Source organism: Lynx canadensis, chromosome B1 (assembly GCF_007474595.2).
Source record: "Lynx canadensis isolate LIC74 chromosome B1, mLynCan4.pri.v2, whole genome shotgun sequence".
NCBI lineage: Eukaryota > Metazoa > Chordata > Mammalia > Carnivora > Felidae > Lynx > Lynx canadensis.
In genome coordinates, this window is record NC_044306.2 from 200,368,125 (window position 1) to 200,392,463 (window position 24,339).

Here is a 24,339-nt window from a genome sequence, read left to right on the forward strand (position 1 = left end):
TTAAGTGTCTGACTTCAGCTCAGGTCATGATCTCGCGGTCCGTGAGTTCGAGCCCCGCATCGGGCTCTGTGCTGATAGCTCAGAGCCTGGAGCCTGCTTCAGGTTCTGTGGCTCCCTCTCTCTGCACCTTCCCCCGCACTCCCTCCACTCGCATTCTGTCTCTCTCTCTCTCAAGAATAAATACACATAGGTATCTCTATCCCTATCTCTATCTCCATCCCTGTCTCCATCTCTGTCTCTATCTCTGTCTCTGTCTCCGTCTCTATCTCTGTCTCTATCTCTCCCGTATGAAGGACCACAGGATTCATAATCCCATGTAGGACTCAGCACAGGGTTTGTAACCCAGGGTGTGGAGCCACATGTGATTCCCAATCCAGTATATGATGAAGCAGCACAGGATTATAAACCAGCATGTCAAGTAGCTTGATAAAAATAGGGACTTCGGGAGCCCATTGGGGAGAGTGCTAAATACGGTCTTTAAGGATAAAAGGAAGCTTCCTGAAGAAAGCAATGAATGGGCAGAGTTAGCAGGGGAGACGGTAGGGGAGGAGGCAAGAAGGATAAGAAGATGGCAGCTGGGGTGGAGGCATTCTTCGAAGAAATTCTAAAGGGTTGGAGACAGTTGGGTGGTGTGTGTATTTGTGTGTGTCACATGTCAGGGGTCACAGAGGCAGGGAGGGCTAGGAATGCCAAGACACAGACCTTGAAAATTTCCTGAAGGCGAAAGAAAGCCCTTGAAGGGCTTCGAGTCCCATTTTTCAGAAGCCTCCACTAGGCAGAAGGACGTCTGCAGAGATCAGAGCAGAGGTGGGACCGACCGGTTAGGAAGCTGTTACAGTGAAATTTTCCTGTCTGAAATGTCACGCGTTAAACTCCGAATAGCAGGAATCGCTCTGGTCACAGGGACTCATGTAGCGAGGACGCAGGCCTCGGGGTTGGGCTGGAATGTGGGGCGCTGGGAAGCACAGACTTGGGGAGCTGAGTGCCCTCGGCCCCTCCTCTTTCTCCAGGGCTCAGGGTTGGATTCCAGGCATCAGTCTGTCCGTCACCCACCAGCCCACGTTTACCGGGCGCCTGCGTGGACCACACGCTCTGCTGGGCTCCTTGGGGAGCTGCCTGGAGACCTGGTGCGGTCAGTCCTGATGCCCACGGGCGGGAGAGTGAGGATCACAGGGGTGCTTGGCCGAGTCGCTCAGCCACAGGTGGATGGCCGTGAGGGACATGTACAGACCGTTTCGTGTCCTCTGGTTGCCATAACAAAGAACCACGGGCTGGGTAGCTTAGAACAAAAGTGGATCTCGCTGTTCGAGGGCTCAAGGGTGGGTCCATCATGTGCCTCTCTCCTAGGGGGGAGTCAGCAAACCTGTGTGTCCCTTGGCTTGTTCACATGTCACCTCCCCAAGCTCTGCCCGCACGGTCACATCACCCTCTCCTCTGTGCCTTCTCCCTTCTCTTCTCTTACTGTAAAGACGCCAGTCGGATTCAGAGCCCATCCCGATCCAAGGAGATTAATTTTCTCTGCAAAGACTCCTTTAGCCACATAAGGTCCCATTCCCAGGCCCTGGAGGTGAGGACACAGTCTCTTGGTGTGGACATCTCTTGTCCAGAATAGCTGCTCAACCGGTAAGTGAGCTGGTTCTTCCCTTCCTCTTTGGTCTTGTGGATTCCATCCCCTGTGTCTCCTCACCTGCCTGAGAGAAGGCCTGGGGGCTGTCCCCAAGTGTCCCCACTTCCTTGGCTCTGCCGCGGGAAGGGCTCCACTCAGCCACCACAGCCGGAGGAGGAAATGTTGCCTCGACCTGCCCGGACCTCCCACCGGCACCCCTGCCCTTCCTTCGGGTGAATCCCCTCTGGTGGTTTTGGTGAAGGCCTGGTGGTCATAATAACAGCTGCCATTTGTGGAGTGTCTCTGTCCCAGGAGCATTATTTGTTACAATGCCGTAAAGAAGTAAAGAACGCTAATCTCGTTCAGCACCTGTGCCGTGCGGCACCACACTGCGCCCTTCAGACACATCCCCTCCCGTGTCCTCACAGCAGGTCCTGGAGGTCCCATTTTACTGATGAGCAGACTGAGGCTCAGGGAGGGTGGGCAACTTACCCATGGTCACACGGCAAAGAGCTGGAGTATAAGCCCCAGAGCCCAGACTTTCTGCGTGTCTGTGACTTCCCAGCAGATGTTCATCTCTACCCGGTGCACGAGCCTTGCCTTACGTCTCTCGTTTCAGCCCCGATGTCCGGGTCGGGGCGATTCAGTTGTTGTGATCAGCCTGGCTTGGCCAAGGAGGAGGTGAGGGCAGAGATAGGTGGGTGGTCCCACTCGTGGTCAGCAAAGAGGGTTAGGAGCAGAGCCCAGCTCTCCTGGTCCTGGGTCCAGCCTCCTGAGTGCACATAGAGTGCTTCTATGAGGTCTTAGAAAGTAGACCCAAGTCCTCAGTTTACCTAGGAGGGAGTCAAGGCACAGCCACGCTCGAGAATTCATCAGCGTTGAGCCGACAGGGCCTCCTCCCTTGACCCCCCTTCGTTTGCTTGCGAAACCAAACTTCCAAGCTGTCCCCAGCCTCCTGTGCCGGCCAGCCTTCTCTGTCTTGTTCTGGAAAGTCACAGTTGCAAGCTCCGTTCAGAGCCCCGGGTCTCTTTGAAGGCTGGGGCTCTAACTGCACTTGGAAGAGCCTTCTCCAGTCCCTCCCCTGTCCCTGTCTCAGAGCAGTGGTGAGAGCCATGCTTCCCCTGCCCAGGAGGTGACGGCCCTCTCTTGGCACCTTTGCCCTCTGTAACTGAGGAGGGTCACGGAGGTCTTTATCTGCCTGGCCACGGAACCGGGCCCTTGCACGGACTCGAGCTAACCACAGCCTAAGCTTCCTCAGCCGATGCACACGGCTGGACTTGGGGGCTCCCAGCAGTGCCTGCCGAATGTCTCTTGGGAGACGTCACCGGAGGAGTAAGTGATGGGAACCGCTGTCCGCTGCGTGTCTGCCTGCACGTGTGGGCCTCGGGGACTTGTGTCCAGGGTTCTGGAAGTTCTCTGCTAGGATGCCCGCAAAGCCGGGGGGCCCTGTGGTGCTTTTGCACGGCACACCCTTGCCTCCTGGTGTTTTATAGTTTCAAGTTCACCGGAAAGGAGCTTCCGTGGGCCTTCAACCTCACGTCACTGACTTTAGTGCCTGGAGATCATCCTGGTGGAGGGTGCGTGAAATGTGCTATTTAAGACATTAAGATTCGGGACATTCATCGCCGTCTGATATGCCGGGCACTCCTCCTTCCTGGGTCTCATTTAGTTGCGTGTAGTTTCCCTCCTCCGGTGGCCCAGGGTGGGCTTGGCGAACTCAGTTCGTACGGAGGCCGAGACCGGGGCTCAGAGAGGCAGAACCGAAGCGTGAGCTGGAGTCCAGGCTTTCCCCACTGTCTTGTATCTGCTCAGACAGATTCGCGGCATGGCAGAGCTGAAAGGAGTCCGCTTTCCAGCAACGTGGCGTGCCGGAGAAACCCCCGGGCTCCTGAGCCGGGTGCCCAGGCCCAGGAGGCCTTATCCCTGGCCTTCTGTCTCGAGTGCCCTGTCCTCGGGGAGGAGGCATGCTGGTGAGGAGTGCCGGCTGGGGAGGCGGAGTCTGGGTTTGAGTTGCAGCCCTGAGGAGGTCAACAAGCCTTCCTTTATCTGACAAATGAGGATCATCATGGGAGCTACCTGTACTGGGTTGAATAGTATCCCCCCAAATTCGGGTCCTCCCGTATACTCCTCCGTTGCCCTATAAGCCTCTTCCTTTTCCATCGTTCCATCTGTTGGTGCTCGCCCTCTGGCACTAACTCCTCCAGGGAGCCCTCCCTGATGGCCTGTTTTCCCTCTAGCCCCCCGCTCCCCCTGGTAAGGGGTCACTCCAGAGTCAGACTGTCTGGCTTTGGCTGTCCGTCCTGACACTTAGGGGCTCGTTGGACGCTGGGTGTCCTCATCAGTGCCCTCGGGGCACTCCATCCCGCTCGAGGGAAGTTGGAGGCTTTACTGGAGAGGCCCTCGAGCAGATTACCAGGGAGAGCGTTTGCCCAGCGTCTGGCCTGCAGTCCAGCGCTCGGCATGCGGGAGCTGCCGTCACTGTGTCACGCTCCACCGTCGCTCCCCCAGTGCCCACGCACCTTAGATTGGGGGTCGCCAGGAGCAGCCTCCGAGGCTCTTGAGTCCGGGGCACCGGAGAGGTGACAGCAGCACGGGGCAGGTGGGTTGGGAGGTGAGCCAGGGGAGGAAAGGCAGCAAACTGCCCGTAAAGGACGTTCCATCGAGCCAGGTGCCCGTGGGCCAGCTCTCCGTCCGACTCCGGGAGCCTCAGACGTCCCCCACGGGACGGTCAAGGGGCCTGGCGGAGGGCATCCTTGAGCCCAGAAAAGCAGGGCTGGCCAGCAGAGGTGCGCACGGAGGCAGGGAGGGCCCGGGGGTGCGGGTGGGCAGTGACACCGCATTTCTGGGGGCTGCAGGCATTGGTGCGTTTGTCTGTTGTCCTCCCGGTCTGTGCGCTCCTTGAGGGCGCTCCTTGAGGCTGTATCCGCAGCTCCTTTGCCAGCACACAGCCCTCGCTCGGTCTAAGTACCTGCTCAACAGGTGCTTCTGGTCCGGGTCTCGTCTTACAGGTGCGGAGAGGAGAGGTCGTGGCCTGGCCAGCCCTGCTCCGTCAGCAAGTTTCCGGAACAGAGACTCAAGCCCAGAGGGAGGAGTGTGGGGAGGGGCTGACTTTTTTTTTTTTTTCCCTTCCATTTTGGTAAACGTTGGCCTGAATGTTCTCCCCGTTGGCCGTTGCTCAGGTATGCATCGTGCAGAAGCGGGACACAAAGAAAATGTACGCGATGAAGTACATGAACAAGCAGAAGTGCATCGAGAGGGATGAAGTACGGAACGTCTTCCGGGAACTGCAGATCATGCGGGGACTGGACCACCCTTTCCTGGTCAACCTGTGGTGAGTGATCGCACGCGGGGCTCCTGTGTCAGCCTCACTGTGGAGCCACGTGCTCGGGGGAAGCTTCTGCCTGGTGGAGGCATAGCGAGGACACTTTCTGCGCTCGGATATTCTTCGGGGTATTTTGCGGAGCGCGTACTCCAATGGCTATCTTGTGGGGTGCATGCTCTCGTGACATCTGGAAGAATCTGCTTGCTGTTCTTAATATGTATTTTTAAGTTTATTTATTTTGAGAGACAGAGAGAGCGTCAGCAGGGGAGGGGCAGAGAGACAAAGAGAGGAGAGAGAGATTCCAAGCAGGCTCTGTGCTCTCAGCTCGGAGCCCGAGGTGGGGCTTGAACTCACGAAGCGTGAGACCATGACCCGAGCCGAGACCAAGGGTCAGTCGGACGCTTAACTGACTGAGCCATCCAGGCACCCTAGCACCTGCTCACTTTAATTTTAATTCTGTTCTCTTATGTGATGAATCAGAGTTGAAAATAGATTTCGAAGGAAAGGTTTTTGTATTTCCAAGAAAACACGTGGAATGTCGTAAGAGAAGCCCAAATAGAGGGGAATTGAACTCTTTAAAAAAATAGCTCCCATAGTGTTGATGGCAAAAAAGCCTCAGGAGGGTTGCCCAGTGTGGATGTGCTAAACTCCAGGTTCCGAATATGGCACCCAAGGCCTGCCATTATCCATGTTCTAGAACTTTCTCTCCATCCCCTCCCTGGCTACTGTCTCTGCTTTAAGTTGGCATCCTAGAAATGCTACCTGCTCGTGGTTTCCTGCCCCTGTGTCTTTGCAGTGGTATCTTCTCTGCCTGAAATTTCCACGTGCGTCTCACCCCCGTCTGCCTCTAACCAAATCCTGCACATTACTTTCATCCTGCTTAGAGGTCACTCGGGGCGGGAGCCTTCCCTAACCCACAGGCCAGCTCAGTGCCCCTCACCGTCTCCACCTGCTCTGTGCTTGACCCACCGGCACAGCCTTTTCCGCAGTGAGCCCGGATCCAAATCGCTGGCTTACTTGTCTGTTTTCCAAGGAATAGCTTGCTCCCTGAAGGCTGGGGTGCCATCTCTTGGTTCTTCGTCTCTGAGAGTCTCACACGGTTGCAGACGTGTTGGAGGCATTTGCTCAAGGTTCCCTGAGCGGGATTTTGTTGAAGGGACAGGACAGGCTGTTCTAGGAAACACATTCTGCACCTCCGTTGGGCATCCTAAGGGACCCCCGATGGGGAAGTCGAGTCTAGCTCGTCTTCCTCCTACGGTATCACCCATTATGTCCGTTGTGTCTCACGCGCAGAGCCCTCCGAACAAGGGTGATGGAACAAGGGGCCATCAGCTGTCCTGCTTGAGAAAACCATGCAGGCCAATGCCGCACATCTCCATGGGGACAAGCCTACCTGTGTGGTACACGCTAGAGCCTGAGTAGCAAGTCCAAGTCTCCAGGGAGGGATCCAGACACTTCAGTCATTTGGAAACGACCAGTGAACCCCCTCGTGTTGCAGTCACTCTAGAAGGAAATTTTTCAAAAGGAAATTTCTACTTTTGTTTAATGTTTATTTTTATTTTTGAGAAAGACAGAGCATGAGCGGGGAAGGGGCAGGGAGAGAGGGAGACACAGACCATGAAGCAGGCTCCGGGCTCTGAGCTGTCCGCACAGAGCCCGACGTGGGGCTCGAACTCACAAACTGTGAGATCATGACCTGAGCCGAAGTCGGACGCTTAACCGACTGAGCCACCCAGGCGCCCCTAAAGAGTAAATTTCTAATCAGAAAAGCAACATACGTTTATTGCAAAACACACGAAATAAAATCCATATGAAGGCAACAGTGATTCGAATCCCACCTCCCCTAGATTACATTTTGGTGTGTAATTCTCTTTGTATTTCTTTTCTCGTATCGATATGACCATATACGTTATTGGTATAAGAACGAATGCATGACAGGGTGCCTGGGTAGCTTAGTCAGTTGAGCGTCCGACTACGGCTCAGGTCATGATCTTGCAGTTGGTGAGTTTGAGCCCCACATCGGGCTCTGTGCTGACAGCTCAGAGCCTGGAGCCTGCTTCGGATTCTGTGTCCCCCTCTCTCTCTACCCCTCCCCTGCTCACGCTCTGTGTCTGTCCGTCTCTCAAACATGAATAAACATTAAAAAAAAAAAGACTGAATGCATGACAATTTTGTGTTCTGCTTTCTCAAATTAATAGTCTGGTAGGAGCGTGATCTGCTTATTATTGCAAATTCTTTGTAAGTGATTTTTAGTAGTTACATAACGTTGCATAACATTCCACCATGGACATGTTCAGTGAGACGTCTAGCCTGTGTCCTGGCACAGGGGCGATTTAGGGCTGTTTCCAGTGGGAATGATGCTTAGATGGGTAGGTCTGAGCTGAAGCCTTTCCAGGGGACTCCTTACAGGGGACCACGGGGGTCGGATGGACGCCTGGACGCGTGGTACGTGTTAGGTTCAGCCCCTCGGAAGGCACCACCTTTCCATGCTGTGTTTATGTGCTCCGAGTCCCGGGTAAATGTCAAACTCGCACGGTTACGTGAATGCGCAGGGTAAGAGAGGGAGCTCTGTGCAGTTGTTGGGCGTTGGTGGTGTCGCATTTCCATTGGGAGCAAGAGGCAGTGAATGGCTGCTGGACTTCGGAGTCACGTCTTGAACTATGTCCCATTAATGGCGATAATAAATGCCCTGGCTTACTGCTAGGACTGTTTGGAGGATACACTGAGCGAGCGCAGCGAAGGCGTGCTTTCCGTGCATGGAAATACCGCTGACAGTAAGAGAGTACGTGCGCACGTATGGGAATACGTGATAGTAGAAGGATGATGGGTGGGCAGTGCCCCTTCAAGCTCCGAGTGAAAAGGAGTGCCATGCCCACCAGTCCGTTGGGCAGGACGGAGTTCCGAATGGCTCAGGATTTATGCAGAAACTTAACCTTGCCCCCGCGCGCGACAGAATCGCTTGGGTTGTAGAGCTGGGAAGTCTAGCATTCCCACTGCCTGTGGCCTCTACGTCTTGCTTTCCCCCGGCTCGTGCTGCCCACGGGTTGCCCCGACTTCTGTCAGTGGAACCGCCCAGCAGAGGGCCGAGGTCATGGTGGGATTGACCCGGCTCGGGTCCTGTGCCCATTCCTGAAGCAGTGGGGCGGGGGGAGGGGGTGGGTACGTCTGGGAAGGGAGGACGAGGGAGGAGCTACGGAGACCTGCGGAGGGAGACTGGCGCCTGGCTCCAGGGAGTGGTAGAGACCGTGCCTGCCGCGTACAGGGCCTGCCACCTGTGCTTCCTGTCAGCAGGCTGCCGTCGTCCTAACGTCCTGCAAGGCGAGGGCTGTGGGCTCCCTTTGTCAGAGAGGGAGAGCAGGGCTCAAAGCAGCTCACTACCTCCCGGAATCCATCGAATTGCAGTTCAAACTCAAGACCATCCCGCCGTGCCCTGAGGTTTTCAGCTCCTGCCGGGGAATGACCACGAGCATGTCTTGAGGAGTTTCCTTAACTTTCCCAGTCCTCCGAACGGCCTCTTTGGTTTCCGACTATCATCCTAACACTGTCGTCCCCATCATACAGGTGGGGTCACTGACTCATACCGCCAGTAAGTGGAGGAGACAGGACGGAGCCCCGGGGTGTCTGGTGTCAGCCCAGACCCCACAGCGGCTGTGAGAAGGCCCCGGCCCCCTGCCCGACACCCTCGGGCCAGGGCCTCTGTTTGGCTGGCTCTCTGGCCCCCGCTGGAAGGGAGCGCCGTGTGGAGCTGCTCGTCGGGGTCCTGAGGACGCCGCCGCTTTGTATCGATTACAGGTCAGCTTTTCATCTCGTTTACGAGGAGGGTGAATTTATTGCAGCCTCGGAAATCCTCACTGTGCCCCCTTCTCACTTGCTGGCGTGTTCCCGACCTGGTGAGGTGAAGGCTGGGCACGGATTCTTTGCATGGCAGTTTTGCGTCCGAGCAATGAAGAAGGCTGTGTGCTCCCGGGCCTGGGATGATCCAGGGTGCTGTCCGGGGGTCCTGAAGCGATGCTGTTCTGCTCTCTGGGGCAGGGCAAAGGGGAAAGGGGACACTGGGGAGGAGGGTGCGGGAGGTGTGTGAGTGGGAGGCCTCAAGACGTGGGGAGGAGAGAGACGGGGGGCCGCGTTTCGGCACCTGGGCTCCGGGTCTGACCTCCCGGGTTCTTGGGGCGGCCCTGCCTCTTGCAGTCTTTGAGGGTGCAGTGGACTGAACCGTGTCCCCCTGTCCCCCAGCCCGTGCACTGATGCCCTGTCCCCCAGTGTGACCGTATGTGGAGACAGCCTTCAGGTGGTTATTAGGTGACATGAGGTCATTAGGGTGGGTCCCTGGACAGAATGGACCGTGGCCTTAGAAGATGAAACGTGTCTCTCTGTCATGAGGACACAGCAACACGGCGGCTGTTTGCAAACAGGGAGGAGGGCGTCACCGGAACCCAGCCACGTCGACACCTTGATCTCAGACTTGTCTCCAGAACCGCGAGAAAATGACCTTCTGCGGCCGAAGCCTTCCAGGTCCCGGAATCGTGTTGTGGTGTCCCTGGCAGGGGAATATGGAGCCCTTGAGAGCAAACTGACTCTCTTCTTTGTGTCTCAGTTTCCTTACTTGTAAAATGGGGAAGGAAGGATAACTATGTCTTACGCTGGTTGTAAGGGCCAGTGGGCGTCCTCCCGAGCAGGTGCCCACAGGCTCTTGGGCGAGAGGCGGCCACTGGGTCTCGGGTCTCGGTTGGCGTTGATGTTCTTAGCACCTGCTCCCTCGGGTTGGCCTCCGCCGCTTGGACTGCTTACCTGTGCCCTCATTCTATTTTCAAAACCCGTTCCCTCTCACCCGATTGCCTGTATTTACCAGAGTAGCTGTTAAAATGGGGCGTTTACGATGTCTCCGGTGACTCCCCTGCCCATTTTACTGCTGACGTCACTGTGGGAATGTCCTGGCAGGACAGGATGAGGACAGGCAACCTACAATTATTTTACTTTACTTTACTTCCTTTTTTAAAATTTTGTTTTGAGAGAGAGAGAGCACACACGAACTTGGGGGAGGGGCAGCGTGGAGCCCGATGCGGGGCGCATTCCCACGACCCTGAGATCGGACTCAAAATCAAGTCAGACGCTTAACCGACCGAGCCACCCAGGTGCCCCATTTTAAACAGTCCTCGTAGCAAGTGTGGATTTCTAGAACCTTCCCTGAGTAGCCACGGACTGAGTCAAGACACAGGTCTCTGTGCACCACTCGGAGCCAAGAAAGGACCACTTGAAGTAGAAGCTGATACATCTTTGAGTGTTGAGACTTCCACCGAAGTGAAACTGTGCGAGGTGTTTACATGTGGAAGTGCTCTGGCTGAAGCAGTGGGGCGGGAAGGACTTTGCGGGGGGGTGGGGGGAGGACAGAGACTGGAAGCACCCCCCCCCCCGCCCCCACCGGGAACTTCTGGTGAAGGATAAAAGCCCTTTATAGTCCTCAGTCGCTGAACAGCCTCATTTCCATAAAAATAATCATCCTTGGCCTTGACCATTGCTACAGCCTCCCAACTGGCATTTCGGCATTTCTCCGTTCAGCCACGGTTATCCATCACCACTGTGCCCTCCTGGCGTGTCTTAGTCCTTCCCGGCTGCCGTCACAGATTATGACAGACGAGGCGGCTTACGCAACAGAACATACTTCTCGCGGTTCTGGAGGCTGGAGGTCGCGGTCAGGGTGCCGGCCCGGGAAGGTTCTGGAGAGAGCCTTTTTCCTGGTGTGCTGCTGTCCATCAGTGTTCTAGCTGGGTCCTCACACGGGGCGAGGGGGAGAGAACACGCTCTCTCTTGTTTCTTCTTAAAGGGCACTGATTCCATCATGAGGGCTCCACCCTGATGACCTACTTGACCCAAAGGCCCCATCTCCAAATCCCATCCCGCTGGGGACTGGGTGGGGAGGACACAATCGTTAAGTCTATAACACAGGGCAAATCTTATCCACGTGCAAATCTGAGGTCACCATATCTCTGCGCAGAAGCCGGCAATGGCATCCCAAACCCCACAGGCTAAATGTCTCCCCGTGACCTCGTGACCTGGCTTCTGACACCGCACCAGCCTCCCCCGCTGACGCCAACCTCTGCTACCATCTTGGTCCATTTCTGTTCCAGCCAAACCTACCGATTAGTGGCACCTGTCATTCGTCTTGCTGTTTCCATGTCTCCGGGCCTTTGCACATGCTTTTATTTTCCTGCCTGGACCATCTCCCTTTGTTCACTGTGAGAACTGCTTATCTTCCCCCAAGTATCCGCTCATTAAATGGGTATTAATTGGACCCTTATTGTGTACGAGGTACTGTCTTACTTTCTGAGGGTCCAGGGATGAAGAAAATCTTGCCCGCTTGGATCCTGTAGGCCAGGCATCAAGCCTCCTCGGCACTGCTGGCCACGCCCACAGCTGGTGTCCTCCCGGACGTTGTTACAGCACAGGACAGCCCTGTCCCATTTGTGTGCTTGTGTGTCTGTTTCTACCACCAGCAGCCAGCTGCCTGGGGAATGGGCCACGCCTCTCCCCAGCACCTGAGGCTCGCTAAGTTCATTCATTCAGTGTCAAGGGCCAACATGCAATACGGCCAACGCTGTGCCCGCCTTGGTGACGGAACAGTGAGCGAGAGTCACTCTGCCTTCACAGAACTTGCAGACGAGGGAGGACAGACATTAAGCCCACGGCTGATGTGCTCCCCTGCCCTCTTCCTTACGTCTTGAGTAGCCACTGTCAGCCTTTGGGGTCCTGGGATAACTTCAAAAAATACAGATTACTCATGTCCCCCGTGTGCTGGAGTCAGGTGATATCCTGGCCCACCCGGGACACGCAGATGGAAAATGTTCACAGAAGCTTCTTCAGTCTCCATCACCATGGAAACTCCCTTAATAAAAGGGGGCAAGAGGTGATGCTGTCTCGTCCTGGATCCTTTTTGCAAACTTTACTGTTCTTGGATTTGTTAACAGCGCTTGTAACTTCGGCTTGTGCTTTCAAGGGGACAGATTTCCCAGATTTTATGTTTAAGGGCCACAGGTTTGCTCTTCTTAAGGGGACAGAGTTGGGGTTGTGCCTGTGGATTGCAGGATGGCCCAGGCTGCTTTCGGACATCCGGAGGGTGGGCACTGGCCTGTGGAGAGGGCGGAGTGAGGAGACGGAGGTCTTGCTGTGCAGACGCAGGGTGCAGGCAGGGAGGAGCTGGGCCCGGGACGCTGACCCTGGCGTCTCAGACAATCCCTGTGGGTGAATGGGGGATCCTGCAATCCACCCAGAAGGTCAGGGGGTTGCCCAAGGTCGTGGGAAGAGCGAAGCCATGCCTCAGACCTGCTGATGGTCTTTGGGGTTCTCTGCTCTCCCCGCTTTCTGACCCAACAGACACCTTCATGTGCCCATGTCTCTGACTGCCCCTCGCGTGTTTTTTTGTAATTAGGAGTGTCCTTGGCACGTGCGGGAGTTATGAATTCAGCCCACACTTCTTCAGTGCCTGATAATATCAGTAATACCACCTTAACGATCACGTATGGTGCATGGCTCCTTTCCTATTATACCTTTTTTTTTCCTAATGTTTATTCATTCTTGGGAGAGAGAGAAGACAGAGCGCCAGTGGGGGAGGGGCAGAGAGAGAGGGAGACACAGAATCCGCAGCAGGCTCCAGGCTCCGAGCTGTCAGCACAGAGCCCGACGCAGGGCTCGAACTCACGAACCGTGAGATCATGACCTGAGCCAAGGTTGGGCGCTTAACGGACTGAGCCACCCAGGCGCCCCCTATTATATCTTGATTAATCCTCAGCACCCTCTTGCAGGGTGGATGTTACCCTGCCCCGTTTAAAGTTCTAGAAACCGAGGGCTAGGGGCCTAAATAATTTATGCAAAGCTACAGAGCCAACAGGAGGCCGCGTTGGGACTGGAAGCAAGAACGTAGCAGTAAGTGCTTGACATCCCGCTTTCCACGGGGAAACAGAGCAAGCCGTGCATTGCAGAGTTCACTGATCTCCGTGATGTCACGGCGTGCTGTGGACTGAATGTTTGTGTCTTTCCCAAATTCGTATGTTGAAGCCTGAGCCCCAGTGGGATGGTAGCAGGAGAGCAGGCCTTGGGGCGGTGATTAAGTCATGAGGGTAGAGCCCTCACGAATGAGACGACTGCCTTTATTAAAAGGGGCCCCACAAGAGCCCCCTTCCCCGTCTGGGTGAGGACGCCGTGAAAAGACAGGTACCTATGAGCCGGAAAGCTGACGCTCAGCAGACACCAGATCTGTCTGCGGCTTGAACTTCTGGCCTCCAGGACTGTGAGAAGGACATTTCTATGGTTTATAAGCCACTCATCTGTGATATGCTGTCATAGCCACCCGAACGGACTAAGACATGGCCGAGTTCAAGCTGACAGCACGAAGTCAACCAGCTTGCAAAACTGCTGAAAACGTAGCGGTTCTCGTGAGCCGGGATAAGCCAGCTCCAGCGCGATCCCGAGAGTCCCAGATCTCACAGCAAAGCCGGTGCCCTCTCCAGACCCAACTTCTGGGATCTGGGACGGGGGGGTAAGCCTCACACACAGGAATGAGTCAGTGGCGAGCCCCACCCTCAGGGAAAGGGATGTCATAAGAGAATTAGGAAGGGGAACGTGGCGGGGTGTATTACTGGACAAAAAAAATGGAAAGTGGCAAAAGTCCTTCCCCTCCTAGGATGGTGTTCTTGGAGAGCCTCGGTTTCCCCATCTGTGAAACGGGGACGGTAGCTCCCTCCCTTCCCTGCTTTGTGAAGGCCAAGGCAGATGAGGTCCGGCGGGTGAAAGCCCGGCAATGGTGTGTGCAGTTCACATCCCAGAGAGACACAAACACCGCCTTGCGATGTCATGCACGTTCATGGCGGGGCGGCGGGGGGGGGTGGTGGTACTCACCTGCTGCAGGGAGCGTAACTAAGTCGGAGGCTGTGGCTCTCTAGCTCCTCCCGTTTGGGCAGGTCATGTGGCCTCCTCCCTGTTGTCCTCCCAGCAGCCGGGGGCCGCCCACCCCGCCACCCCAGGTTTTTGCTCTCTTGGGACAATCTCTGGACACCTGCAGGCACACTTCCTTCCGATCTTGATCGCCGTGACCTCCTCTCTGAGTCTTTCTCAGCCCGCCCTGGGTGTCCCTGATCCACTAGCCCTCTTCCTTGCTTTACCCGCTATGGCACGTGTTTCGCCTTACAACACAAAATGCATGTGATGTCTCTATCTTGCTGGCTTTCCGTGTCTGCGTCACATGCACACGGGAAGGAAGGCTGGCTCCACGGGGCGGGGGGACGGCAGGACGGCGGGGGGGACATCCGTCTGCATGTTCCCTGCTCTGTCTCCAGCACTCGGAAGCCTGTCTTGGCGTCCAGTAGGGGCTTCGTAAGTACCTGTTGAATGGGTGAACTGCATGAGTCAATGTCCCCTTCTCCCCCCGAAATCCTACACCGAGAGCCATAGGTGGCCAGCTCCTTTGGTTTTTCACTGACCCACCCTGACCTGGAAACCAAAATCAACGGTGAACACTTCAGCCCCCCCAAGCCCAGCAGGAATTATTTTGCTGATCTGTGCACCGGCCGAACACATGATGTTTCCATCCCCCTCCTTGTGATCCGGAGTAAGTTTGTGGAGCTAGGGAAGGAAGGTGACCTTTTTCTATTCTGGTGGGTAATGGCGATGGCGATTCGGAGAGCTGACATCTATTAAGCGCGTGCTGGATACCTGGCATTGTGCCAAGTGCTTCACATGGGTTATTCGTTCTTCCCCAGGACCCTGTCTGGTGGGCGTGCTGGTGATAACGTGCAGAGCAAAATAGACACGACCTCGCCTGCGTGGAACATTCCCTTCCCCAGTCTACAGGGGGACACGAGCAAAAATCAAATAATGATAAAAGTATGCGTAATTCAAGATTCTGGCAAGCGCTGAGAAGGAGGCTCAGGCCACTGGGACTGAGAAGTGAGGGGACATTTGGCATCCCTTGGTGGCATCAGGGATGCTCCCCAAGGAGGTGGCAGCTTTGGGGTTTCATGGCCCTAAAGACTCACAGCAGCTCTCCCTGGCAGGTATTGTTACAGATGGGGAAACTGAGGCTCAGAGAAGCTGAGCGGCTCCCTGTACAGGCCCCACAGTTCCTAGGGGGTGGAGCCGGGATTCACGCCCAGCCTGTCTGACTCCAGAGGCGACACTGTCTAGAACATGGCACTGCTTTCCTTTCTCTGGCTGGTGCCGTAAACGTTGCTTGAAGCCATGAAGGGATTTTGAAGGGATCTTATCCACTAACTGGAAAACTGATGTCCTCCTCCTCCGGGCTGCAGTCTTCTCGGCTGTGGACTGAAAGCCAAGGGCTCCATCCACTGGTTTTCCCTTGGTTTCCACAGGGGGTCTAGGAAGTCCCTTAGGGGTCCTGGAGCTGATGGGGTTGAGTGTGTAGGGACCAGGCTTCATCCTGCCACTTTCTACATTCCTCGCCTTTATTGTTAAAGCTTATTTATTTATTTGGAGGGAGAGAGAGAGAGTGCAAGTATGAGCACGAGCAGAGGAGGGACAGAGAGAGAGGGGGAGCTGGAGAGAGAGAGAGAATCAATCCTCAGCAGGCTCTGCACTCACCCCGTGGAGCCTGACTCGGGGCTCAAGCTCACGAACCATTTGAGATCATGAGCTGAGCGGAAACCAAGGGTCCCACGCTTAACCACTGAGCCACTCAGGCGCCCCTGCTTTCCCTATACTTACGTGTCACTGTTTTACCTTTGGTTTCAGTCAAGGAAGGATTTTTGCTGCTTAATCGTTTGACAGCCAGGAGTCTAGATTGTGTCTCCTGCTCCGTGAGTCCGCTTTGACAACCCACAGGCTGCTTTGTGGGCTAAGAGCTGGGCCCAGGCGCAGCCAGCTTTGACGGGCAGAGAGGCGTGACCCAGACTATGTGTTCAAGTTCACAACAGAACGGGTTTAATGAAAATGCATCCCAACTTGTAAAATCAAAGGCAGCTCGTCAGTGGTTGAAGAAGCGTGTTGTGTTCTGCACCCGTGCTAAGTCATGTGCCCCAGGCCAGTGGCAGAAACCACAGGGGACAGGAAAGGGCCACTGTGCGTGCTCCCCGCCCAGCCGGGTGCCCCGCGGTGCCCAGGAAGTCAAGAAGCAAGCGCGGGCAGTAGAGACCAGAAAACAGATAGTGATAAACGTCTGCTCTCAGGAAAGTGTGTTTACTGATAAACGGTGTTGGTGCTTCTGCTGGGGGAGCAGTTTCAGGGGTGGCAGTAAACGAAAGTATCAGTTTAAAAGCCGCACAAGCCACGGAGGGCACAGTGGGGATTTACAGGGTCTCCCGTCCAAAACGGCGCTCTTTTCTTAGAACGCCCATCCCCAGGAACCGTGAGGGTCGTTCCTCCTGCTCCTGGATCCCCAGCCAGACCTCTGCTCTGCATGCCCGCTGTGGGACCATCGTGTCTCCACACATCTCTTCCTACAACATAACATCCTGGCCCCCAGGGCCCCGGAAGGTCAAGGTCGAGCCTTTTGCTCTCCCCTGTTCCCCGCCACTGTGTCCCCTGCCTGGCTGATCCTGAAGAAGCTGTGCCCACGGCCGCTGCCCTTTCTAAGACTCTGGCTGTGGTTCCCTGGGTAACAGCCGTGGGGTGAGCCCTTCCCAGGTCTCTGCGGGCCATTGTCCCCCTGCCTGCCTCCTGGCCTCCACAGTGCTGGTGGATCCTGCTCTCTGCTCGTGTCACTTCACCTCTGCAAGACTGGACCTCATTCACCCTCCCCGCCTCCCGAGCCCCTTCCCTCCAGTAGATCGTGAACCTTCTTCCCATGCAAAAGAGAAAAGAAGGACGCAGTGGTTGGCTCGGTCTGTAGATCTGTAGATGACGTGACGGAGATATGGTGGGTACAGTAACGTCCCCGGCACCGTGGGGCCAGTAAGGTGGAGAGTCAGTGTTTCGAGCCCGGTCCATCTGACACATGTGCAAGAAGGGATTTCAGGAAGGCTGCTGACTCAGAAGCCCAACGTGTTAGCCGGATTGTCGATACGCTGAACGGCAAACTTACAAAAGCAGCCACTTTCAGAAAGCCTTATCCTTCGGAGCCATCCCTGCCGAGCGCCTCCTCTCAGAAGGAGAAATCCTTGTGCCCGCAGCACGCGGCTCCTGCTCGTGTGGCCGTGTCATTCTTCCGTCGGAGCATCTCGAAAGAGGGGTCCGCGGCTCGTTGGTTCGTACACGGGAGGTGGGGCCAGACCGTGAGCTTCACGTAGCTCCAGGCTTTGCCTGTCGTGCTGTCCTGTTTTGTTTATAAGTAAAGAAATATTCTGTCTGTCTGTCTCTGATGTCAGCGTGTTTGCTCATTTCTTTGTAGACTTTTTGTTTTTCAGAATGTCTAAAAGGCCCTAAACCAGTGTTAGGCATATGTGGGCGCTTGATAATAATTGGTTATGTCGAATTGGATGTTTGCACCCAGTCCGTGGCTTGGGGCATAGCGGATTCTCAAGGGATCGGAAGAGAAAAGAGGGAGGGAAGTCTGCAAGGAAGGAGGGAGCCACTTGCCCTCCCCAGTGGGTCCTTGAGGACAGGGATGAGGCCTTTTCATGTCTTTACCCATAGCTCCTAGCAGAGTGCAACACGCTTTGCACGCATGATAAATTACCCCCCTCACATGCTGAGTTTAATACACAAAGCATATGGGCCACAGCAGTAGAACAATGCACTTAAATGCTTCTTGCTCTCAGAAATCTTTTTCAGCTTTTATTTTTAATTATTTCCCCCCTCATTCATTACAGAATGGTATTTTTTTTTGGTCGGCAGGGCATGCACGTTTGATTTGCCACTGTGGTTTCTGAAAGATAGGTCTGAGGCCATTAGCTCACACTAAAGAGGGAAATGGGGCATTTGTAAAACCTATTTCTACCAGATTCCTGTTCCTCCAGCCTCTGGGCTGCTGTCGCCCTGCCCCCACGACCTCCTTCCTATGCTAGCAACCTGGCGTGTTCCAGGCACATCGCAACCAGTAAAACAGTTGTTGAAATGCCCCCGCAAAGCGATTATCCACTTTCTAGCGGGTCAGTTGATTCTGTGAGGTCACGGAGAAGGAAGCGAAGGCCTCGTGCTGGTTCCTCATGGACCCTCACGGTCACACGCACGCCACCTTTGTATCGGAGGACCATTTGCGTGCATGTTACAGACTTAACATTTTCATATCCACTCGATTTCTCGTGTAATGGGACATATATACCATGAAACTTACACGCTGTCCTTAAGTTACGGCTAAGTACTGTCGTCTGCCGAGGGTGTGAACTTGAGACCAGGTGTTTTGTTGTTTGACTGATGGGTAGGGGCAGAGTGGTGGAGACAGGCCAGCGTCGAAGCCAGTCTTTCTTCTCGTGATGATCAGGATGGAAGCGCGATAGGAGTGGGACTGAGTGGGCTTCCTGTTCCGCCTTTGACGGCATTCAGTGCCGTGCCAAAGGCACTGGGGTCATCTCAGTGGCGGCACCTGCGATCCACGGCCCACAGCCTCCGTGACACTGGATGTTGACAGCCTGCTGTGGGCCGGGTACCACTCTGCAAGGGTCTTCTCTTTCTTTCCCCCCCATCCCTCTGTCTTCTTTCTTTCATTCCTTTCCCACCCTATGGTTTTGTCCCCCAAATGGATTAAAGCCACTAACACCAACTCTTAGAAAGTCAACGTAGGATATGCTGTCAGGAAGTGAGAAAGCAGAAGGAAGAACTCCTGTGGGGAATGCAGGCAGCGTCCCGGAGACTCCATCCGGGGCAGACAAGCAGCCCGCTGCTCTGCATGGAGTCGGGCTGGGGCAGCATGGCTCTTCTTCAGGATTATCTGCAACACCCACAGTAACGGCGGGTGCCAAGGCAGGCGTGCTTCTCCCTACGCCCCATTCAAACCTCTTTAGAAGCAGCAGGCACCCAGTCCCCTGGGACCTCACTTGGTTTCTTCCCATGAACAAGGGGGCTTGAGAAATGGTCTTACCCTCAGGTTCTTGGGGCCAAGAGCCGTGCCAAGTCAGAGCTTACCCATTCGGATGCCTGCATGGGCGGGCACGTAAGAAATGAATGAAGGGATTGGGTGTGGGTGGGGCGATAGGGAGAGGTGGGGAGTGTGGCAGGCAGAGAGCTCATACTGCTGATGGACCTTGGTGCATTGTCGCCCTGTGCGAATCACACAGGGCAGGGCTGGTAGGGGTGCCCAGCTCTGTGGATCACCTGCTGTCCGGGGCTGACCCTCTGTCATCACTGGTCTTCCTCTAGGTCGCACTTTGCTACAAGGCATGGGGGTAGGTAGACTGACCCGTGATTTTCACGCTGAACTTTGGGGAGCCCCTTTGGTCCTGGAGGGAGAGGGAGAATGTGCAGTGGGGAGATTCCACTGTGGCTGGAGTCCTTTGGTCTCTTTCTCACCACTCTCTACCGCTTTCTTCTGGGCATTTGTCACCGTCAGAAACTATCCTGTTTATTTATCTGCTCTGTTGTGTATTTACTTCCTCCTCCAAAATGAATGCATCATTTGTCAGCCACGAGAACTTGATCACAAAGAATTCACTCCGGACATATCATGAGAATGAATGAATAATTGACTGAGAAGTCAACAGAGTCTGGTTTTCCAATAGTTGTGCCTCTTGACTAGTTCGCGTCTTTGGTTGCATTGATGGCCTTGAGGATATTATCCTTTCATTCTCGGAATCGATTTTGAATTTTTTTATCTTTGGAATCGATTTTGAATTTCATCAGATGCCTTTTGAAGAATTACCAAGATGCTCAGATATTTGGTTTTCTTGACCTAGAGGTATGGTTAATTGTGTTATTAAATTTACCAACAGTGCATGATCCCACCTGGGGGAAGTCCTGCTGGGTTATGTTCCGTGGTAGAACACGTGTCGTTGTTTTCCAGAGGACATGAGTGACAATAATAGCCATGTCTAAAGCACACTGCATTCTTGCTCATGTCAGTTTCTCTTTAAGGTGGCTGACATATACTCGTCTGTGTCATCCTGAGCACTTCTCAGGATGGAGAGCTCACAAACTCTAGGTGTAATGAGGCATGGTGCCCAACAATGGTTAAATCCCAAAGTTAGCTGTTATTGTGATTATAAAACATGGCATCTCTGATGGTTTTCTTCAAATACTAATTCCTAGAAGTGAGCACACTGGATTGAAAGGTTTTTGGAAAATACTGTGAAATTACAGCTTATTATTTACTTATTTATTTTTAATTTTTTTAATGTTTATTTATTTGTGAGAGAGAGAGACAGACAGAGCATGAGCAGGGGAGGGGCAGAGAGAGGGAGACACAGAATCCGAAGCAGGCTCCAGGCTCCGAGCCATCAACACAGAGCCTGATGCGGGGCTCGAACCCACGAACCATGAGATCATGATGTGAGCTGAAGTCGGATGCCTAACCAACTGAGCCAACCAGGCGCCCCTGTTTTTATTTATTTATTTATTTATTTATTTATTTATTTATTTATTTATATTTTTATTTTAGAGAGAGAGTGCGTGCATGACTGAGGGAGGGGCAGAGGGAGAGAGAGAATCCCAAGCAGGCTCCACGCTCAGTGTGGAGCCTGACACAGGGCTCGATCCCGTGACCCCGGCATCATGACCTGAGCCCACATCAAGAGTGGGACACTCAACCGACTGAGCCACCCAGGCGCCCCCCCATAACTGCGTTTTAGCATGTGCCCTCTTGATAAGCAGTCTGCAAGAATGCCTCCTTCACCTCCTTCCCTGCAGCGAATTGGATGGTACATTGTTTGAGTACACGTCTCGGATTCCCAGTAAGACTGATCTTTTTTAGAAGATTACTGATCCTGATTTCAGTAAAGGTTTTCTGAATATTTGAGGTGGGCCCTGCAGGACAAGCAGAAGAAAGCATTGAAATTCACCCTGTGGGGGAATGGTCAGTGTGGCAAGAGCGGGGGTAGGAATGGGCCCCACACTCCTACCCCAGCACGGTCAGCTCTGTGGTCCACGTTTATTCTGACAGTCCAGGGGGTGACGACGTTGCACTCCATCCTAACGACGAGGCAGGATTTCGGGAAGCAGAAAAGAGGAAGAAGGAAGCCCTGGGTGCAGGGGCAGCGTGAGCACAGGTTCAAGAGCTTGGGCTTCACGGCACGTGCACACAACACAACATGTCGTCACTTCGCGTTTAGGTTGAGTAGGTCATGTGGGAGACACAAATGGCAGGTCTTGGCATCAAGCTGGTTTAACGTTCCTGCCGTGCGCCGCGTTGACACAGAGGTGGTTAATCCTGCTTCCCCTCCGAGTTACGCACTTTCGTATGAGGTGCAGCGAGAGGGAAAATCAGCCTAAACCACTCTGACAATTTCCATTTTGCCCACACCCTCAAGGTCTGTATTGGGAGTAATGAGACTTCCCATGAACCATGAACCAGTCCCAGGTTTTGTGTCTAGGTGTTAATCTCGAAGGACTCTGGAGCCTACGGAGATCCTTTATGGGGCGGTAGAATTCAGATGCGTGGCGTGTGATACCTGTCTCTACCCCAGGCCCAGCTAAAGTTGGGGGCACGCAATGAGTGTCATTTTAATTAAGGATGCAAGGTGGTTGTTTGTACAGAAAGAGCCCCAGGGAGGCAGACCTATGTACATCAGCAACGTGCGGAAAGTAGAGAGCCTCATAAGGTGTAGACAGGAGCGGTACTGTGGGGACCTCTTTTAATGAATATCTTAAGTGTTTGTCATTAGCCTATCTTTGTTGCTATGTGACCGTGCACTCCCGGATATCTGAAAACCAATTACCAGCCTCTGCGGCTTTGAACCGGTGCCTCCAATCTTGCTTACGTTATACATCAGCTCTGTCTCCGATCTTGCTTACGGTATAAATCAGCTCCTGAAATGCTCCGTTTTACCTCGCTGAAAGACTGCCTGCTCCAAATTAGTGGAGCCTGCTGTAATAAGATTTTATTCCACTCCTTTAAATTCAATTTTCTCTCCGCTCCTCTTTGGTTTTCCAACCTGACTAGGCTTTACGACGTTATTAAATTAGGTAACGTCACATGGTCCGCCACCAGGGCTGAACTCCCCGGAGCCACGCGCCAGCATCGGGTGGTTCCAGACAGCTGTCCAGGTGTTTGTACGTGCTGTTCCAAGTCCCTGAATCCCTCCTACGCCTGTTCACCGGGCGAGCTCTCTTTTGTACCACAAAACCGCGCCCTTTGCTCGTTGGTGAAGCCTTCCCTGACTCTTACCCGAATGATGCCTTTTTTGAAGTTAGTGCATGAAAAAGATACTTGCTTTTACCAAGGAGCTGGAACGTTCCCTCATTCTGATAATGAAAATTGTGCGTCGTCCTCTCCCCTCTGACTAAAAGGAAGCTCAGAGCTAAACCACGTTAGAGAGGCCACGTGGTGCCATGACAGTTAGAGAACCCCCAGACAGGCAAGCCTGAATTTGAGTCCCAGGTCACTGGCTTCAGGACAGTCTATTGAGACTCAGTGTATCGTCTGTAAAATGGGACTAATGTCCAGTTCTTGGATTTTATTTTATTCATTAAATTTTTTTTTTTTTATGTTTGTTTATTTTAGAGAGAGACAGAGCATGAGCAGGGCAGGGGCAGAGAGGGAGGGAGACACAGAATCCAAAACTGGCTCCCAGGTCTGAGCTGTCAGCCCGACGCAGGGCTCGAACCCACGAACGGCAAGAACATGATCCGAGCTAAAGTCAGAAGCTTAACCGACTGGGCCCCCCAGGTGCCCCTAGTTCTTAGATTTTAAATGAACGTTAGTTAAGTGACACAGTGCTTGAGCTCTTGACATGTTGACGAACATTCATTCTCCAGTGGTTGTGTTCATTTCCTGCTCCAATTTGATCTGTATTTCTCCGGTCTCCTGTTAAAAATTGTCTTGCTTTCTCCTCGACATTAAAACTCCTTGGTCCCAAATCTCTACTTTTATCATTTTGTTTTCCGCATTTGTGTTGTAAGCTACCTAAACTCACCTGTGAAACTGGCCAAGGCTCCCCGAAATAGGCTGTTCTGTTTTTGAAGGGGTTGAAATGGTCCCACGCGGTTTGCGAGCGAGTCACGGTGCCCAGGCTCCTCCCACGCTGTTGTTCTCCCTCCAGGGCTGGGGCGATGATGGAGCGGTCCACAGGGATGCCGAGACAGATGGACGAGTGCTGCTTTATTAATATGTTGGCAGAAGCCCCGCGCCTCGTCACATGGTGCTGCGAAAAGCAGGTTTGCAAAGTTGGGCTTGGACTGGCCTAGAGGCCAAAACGGGAACCTCTTCCTCTAGCTCGTGGAGATGTGGGGATCCGTGAGCTCGGACGTAGCCGCAGAAGTAGGAAGAGTCGTGGTGGGCAGACCCTGAGCATGCTTGCCCAGACAGTCCCTCTGAGCATCGGATCACTGAGGCGGCTTTACCAGCTGTGGGTGCTGGGACCCCACTCGGCGGGCTTTCGGTTGGCCAGGACCCAGGCTTAAAGGGTGATTCTAAGTCCAGGCAGGGTTGAAACTACTGAGCCCCTAGGCCCCTTAACACCAGGTGGTGCGTATTGAAGGGGTACAGGAAGCAGAGGCCAGACCCTCTGTGGGACTCTGTGGATGGAGGAGTAATCAAAAGGAGGATACACACCGGCTTGCTTGTTTGAGACCCATCGGATGAATGTCAGGGTCTGACCAGTTAGAAGGAGCCTCCCCACCTTTTAAGGAGATGGGAGTGAGCGGGGAGGAGAGAGACCAACGGTGTTCTTTGAGACATCCTGGAGTGGCAGGGGTGTGAGCTTGCTGTCCAGAAAGGTGACAGTGCTCAAGGGGGACACCTGTGTCTGAGGGTGAAGCGAGCACTCCTGCACCCACCTTGCCGCCAGCCTTGGGAGATCTCAGTCCTGTGGTTGCCACCGAGGAAGCTGTCAGCCCAGCATCTTGCTTGAGGAAAAGTTCTGTTTGATGTCCACATGTGGCTTGATGATTCTTGGGGGGCCAACTTTACCCTCCCAGCTGATTGTAGCCTGGTCGTAAAGTACGTGGGAGGGCGAGAAAAGGAAGCAAAGTTCTCCCGTGCAGGACGCTTTGGGGCGAAAGCCAGTGTGGCTGTCCACCCGCTTCTGTTGCTTAAGCTGACCGGCGGGAAACGTGGCGCTGTCCCTACGTGTGGTGCTTAACGCTCCCTGAGTGGAGGATCTGCCAGGTCCTGTGCTTTAGCCACAGGGCTGTCTGTTCCTATTTGTCCCCCGATGTCTGTTCCTTCAGGACCCTCCTCTGCGTCAGTTAGCTCAGCTTCAACTATTACTGTTCATCTTGGGCATGAACACCTGAGCTTGGTGCTAAATTAACGAGGCCGATGTCGACGTCAGCTTCTGGCTCTGTGGCTCCGCATGGGACTGACTTATGTATTCCTCCCAGGCACACACAGATCGTTCTCCAGGAGGACCACATGTTGGGCCACGAAGCGAGTCTCACA

At 54.1% G+C, this 24,339-nt stretch overlaps 1 protein-coding gene across 4 annotated transcripts in view; it reads left to right on the forward strand.

Moving 5' to 3' along the window:
* Positions 1 to 24,339, forward strand: part of STK32B (serine/threonine kinase 32B) — a 395,708-nt gene that overhangs the window by 120,803 nt on the left and 250,566 nt on the right. For all 4 annotated transcript variants that reach the window (XM_030314218.1, XM_030314220.1, XM_030314219.1 and 1 more), the window contains exon 3: positions 4,786 to 4,937. In XM_030314218.1, the coding sequence (XP_030170078.1) occupies positions 4,786 to 4,937 (152 nt within the window). The remainder of the gene's footprint in view (positions 1 to 4,785; positions 4,938 to 24,339) is intronic.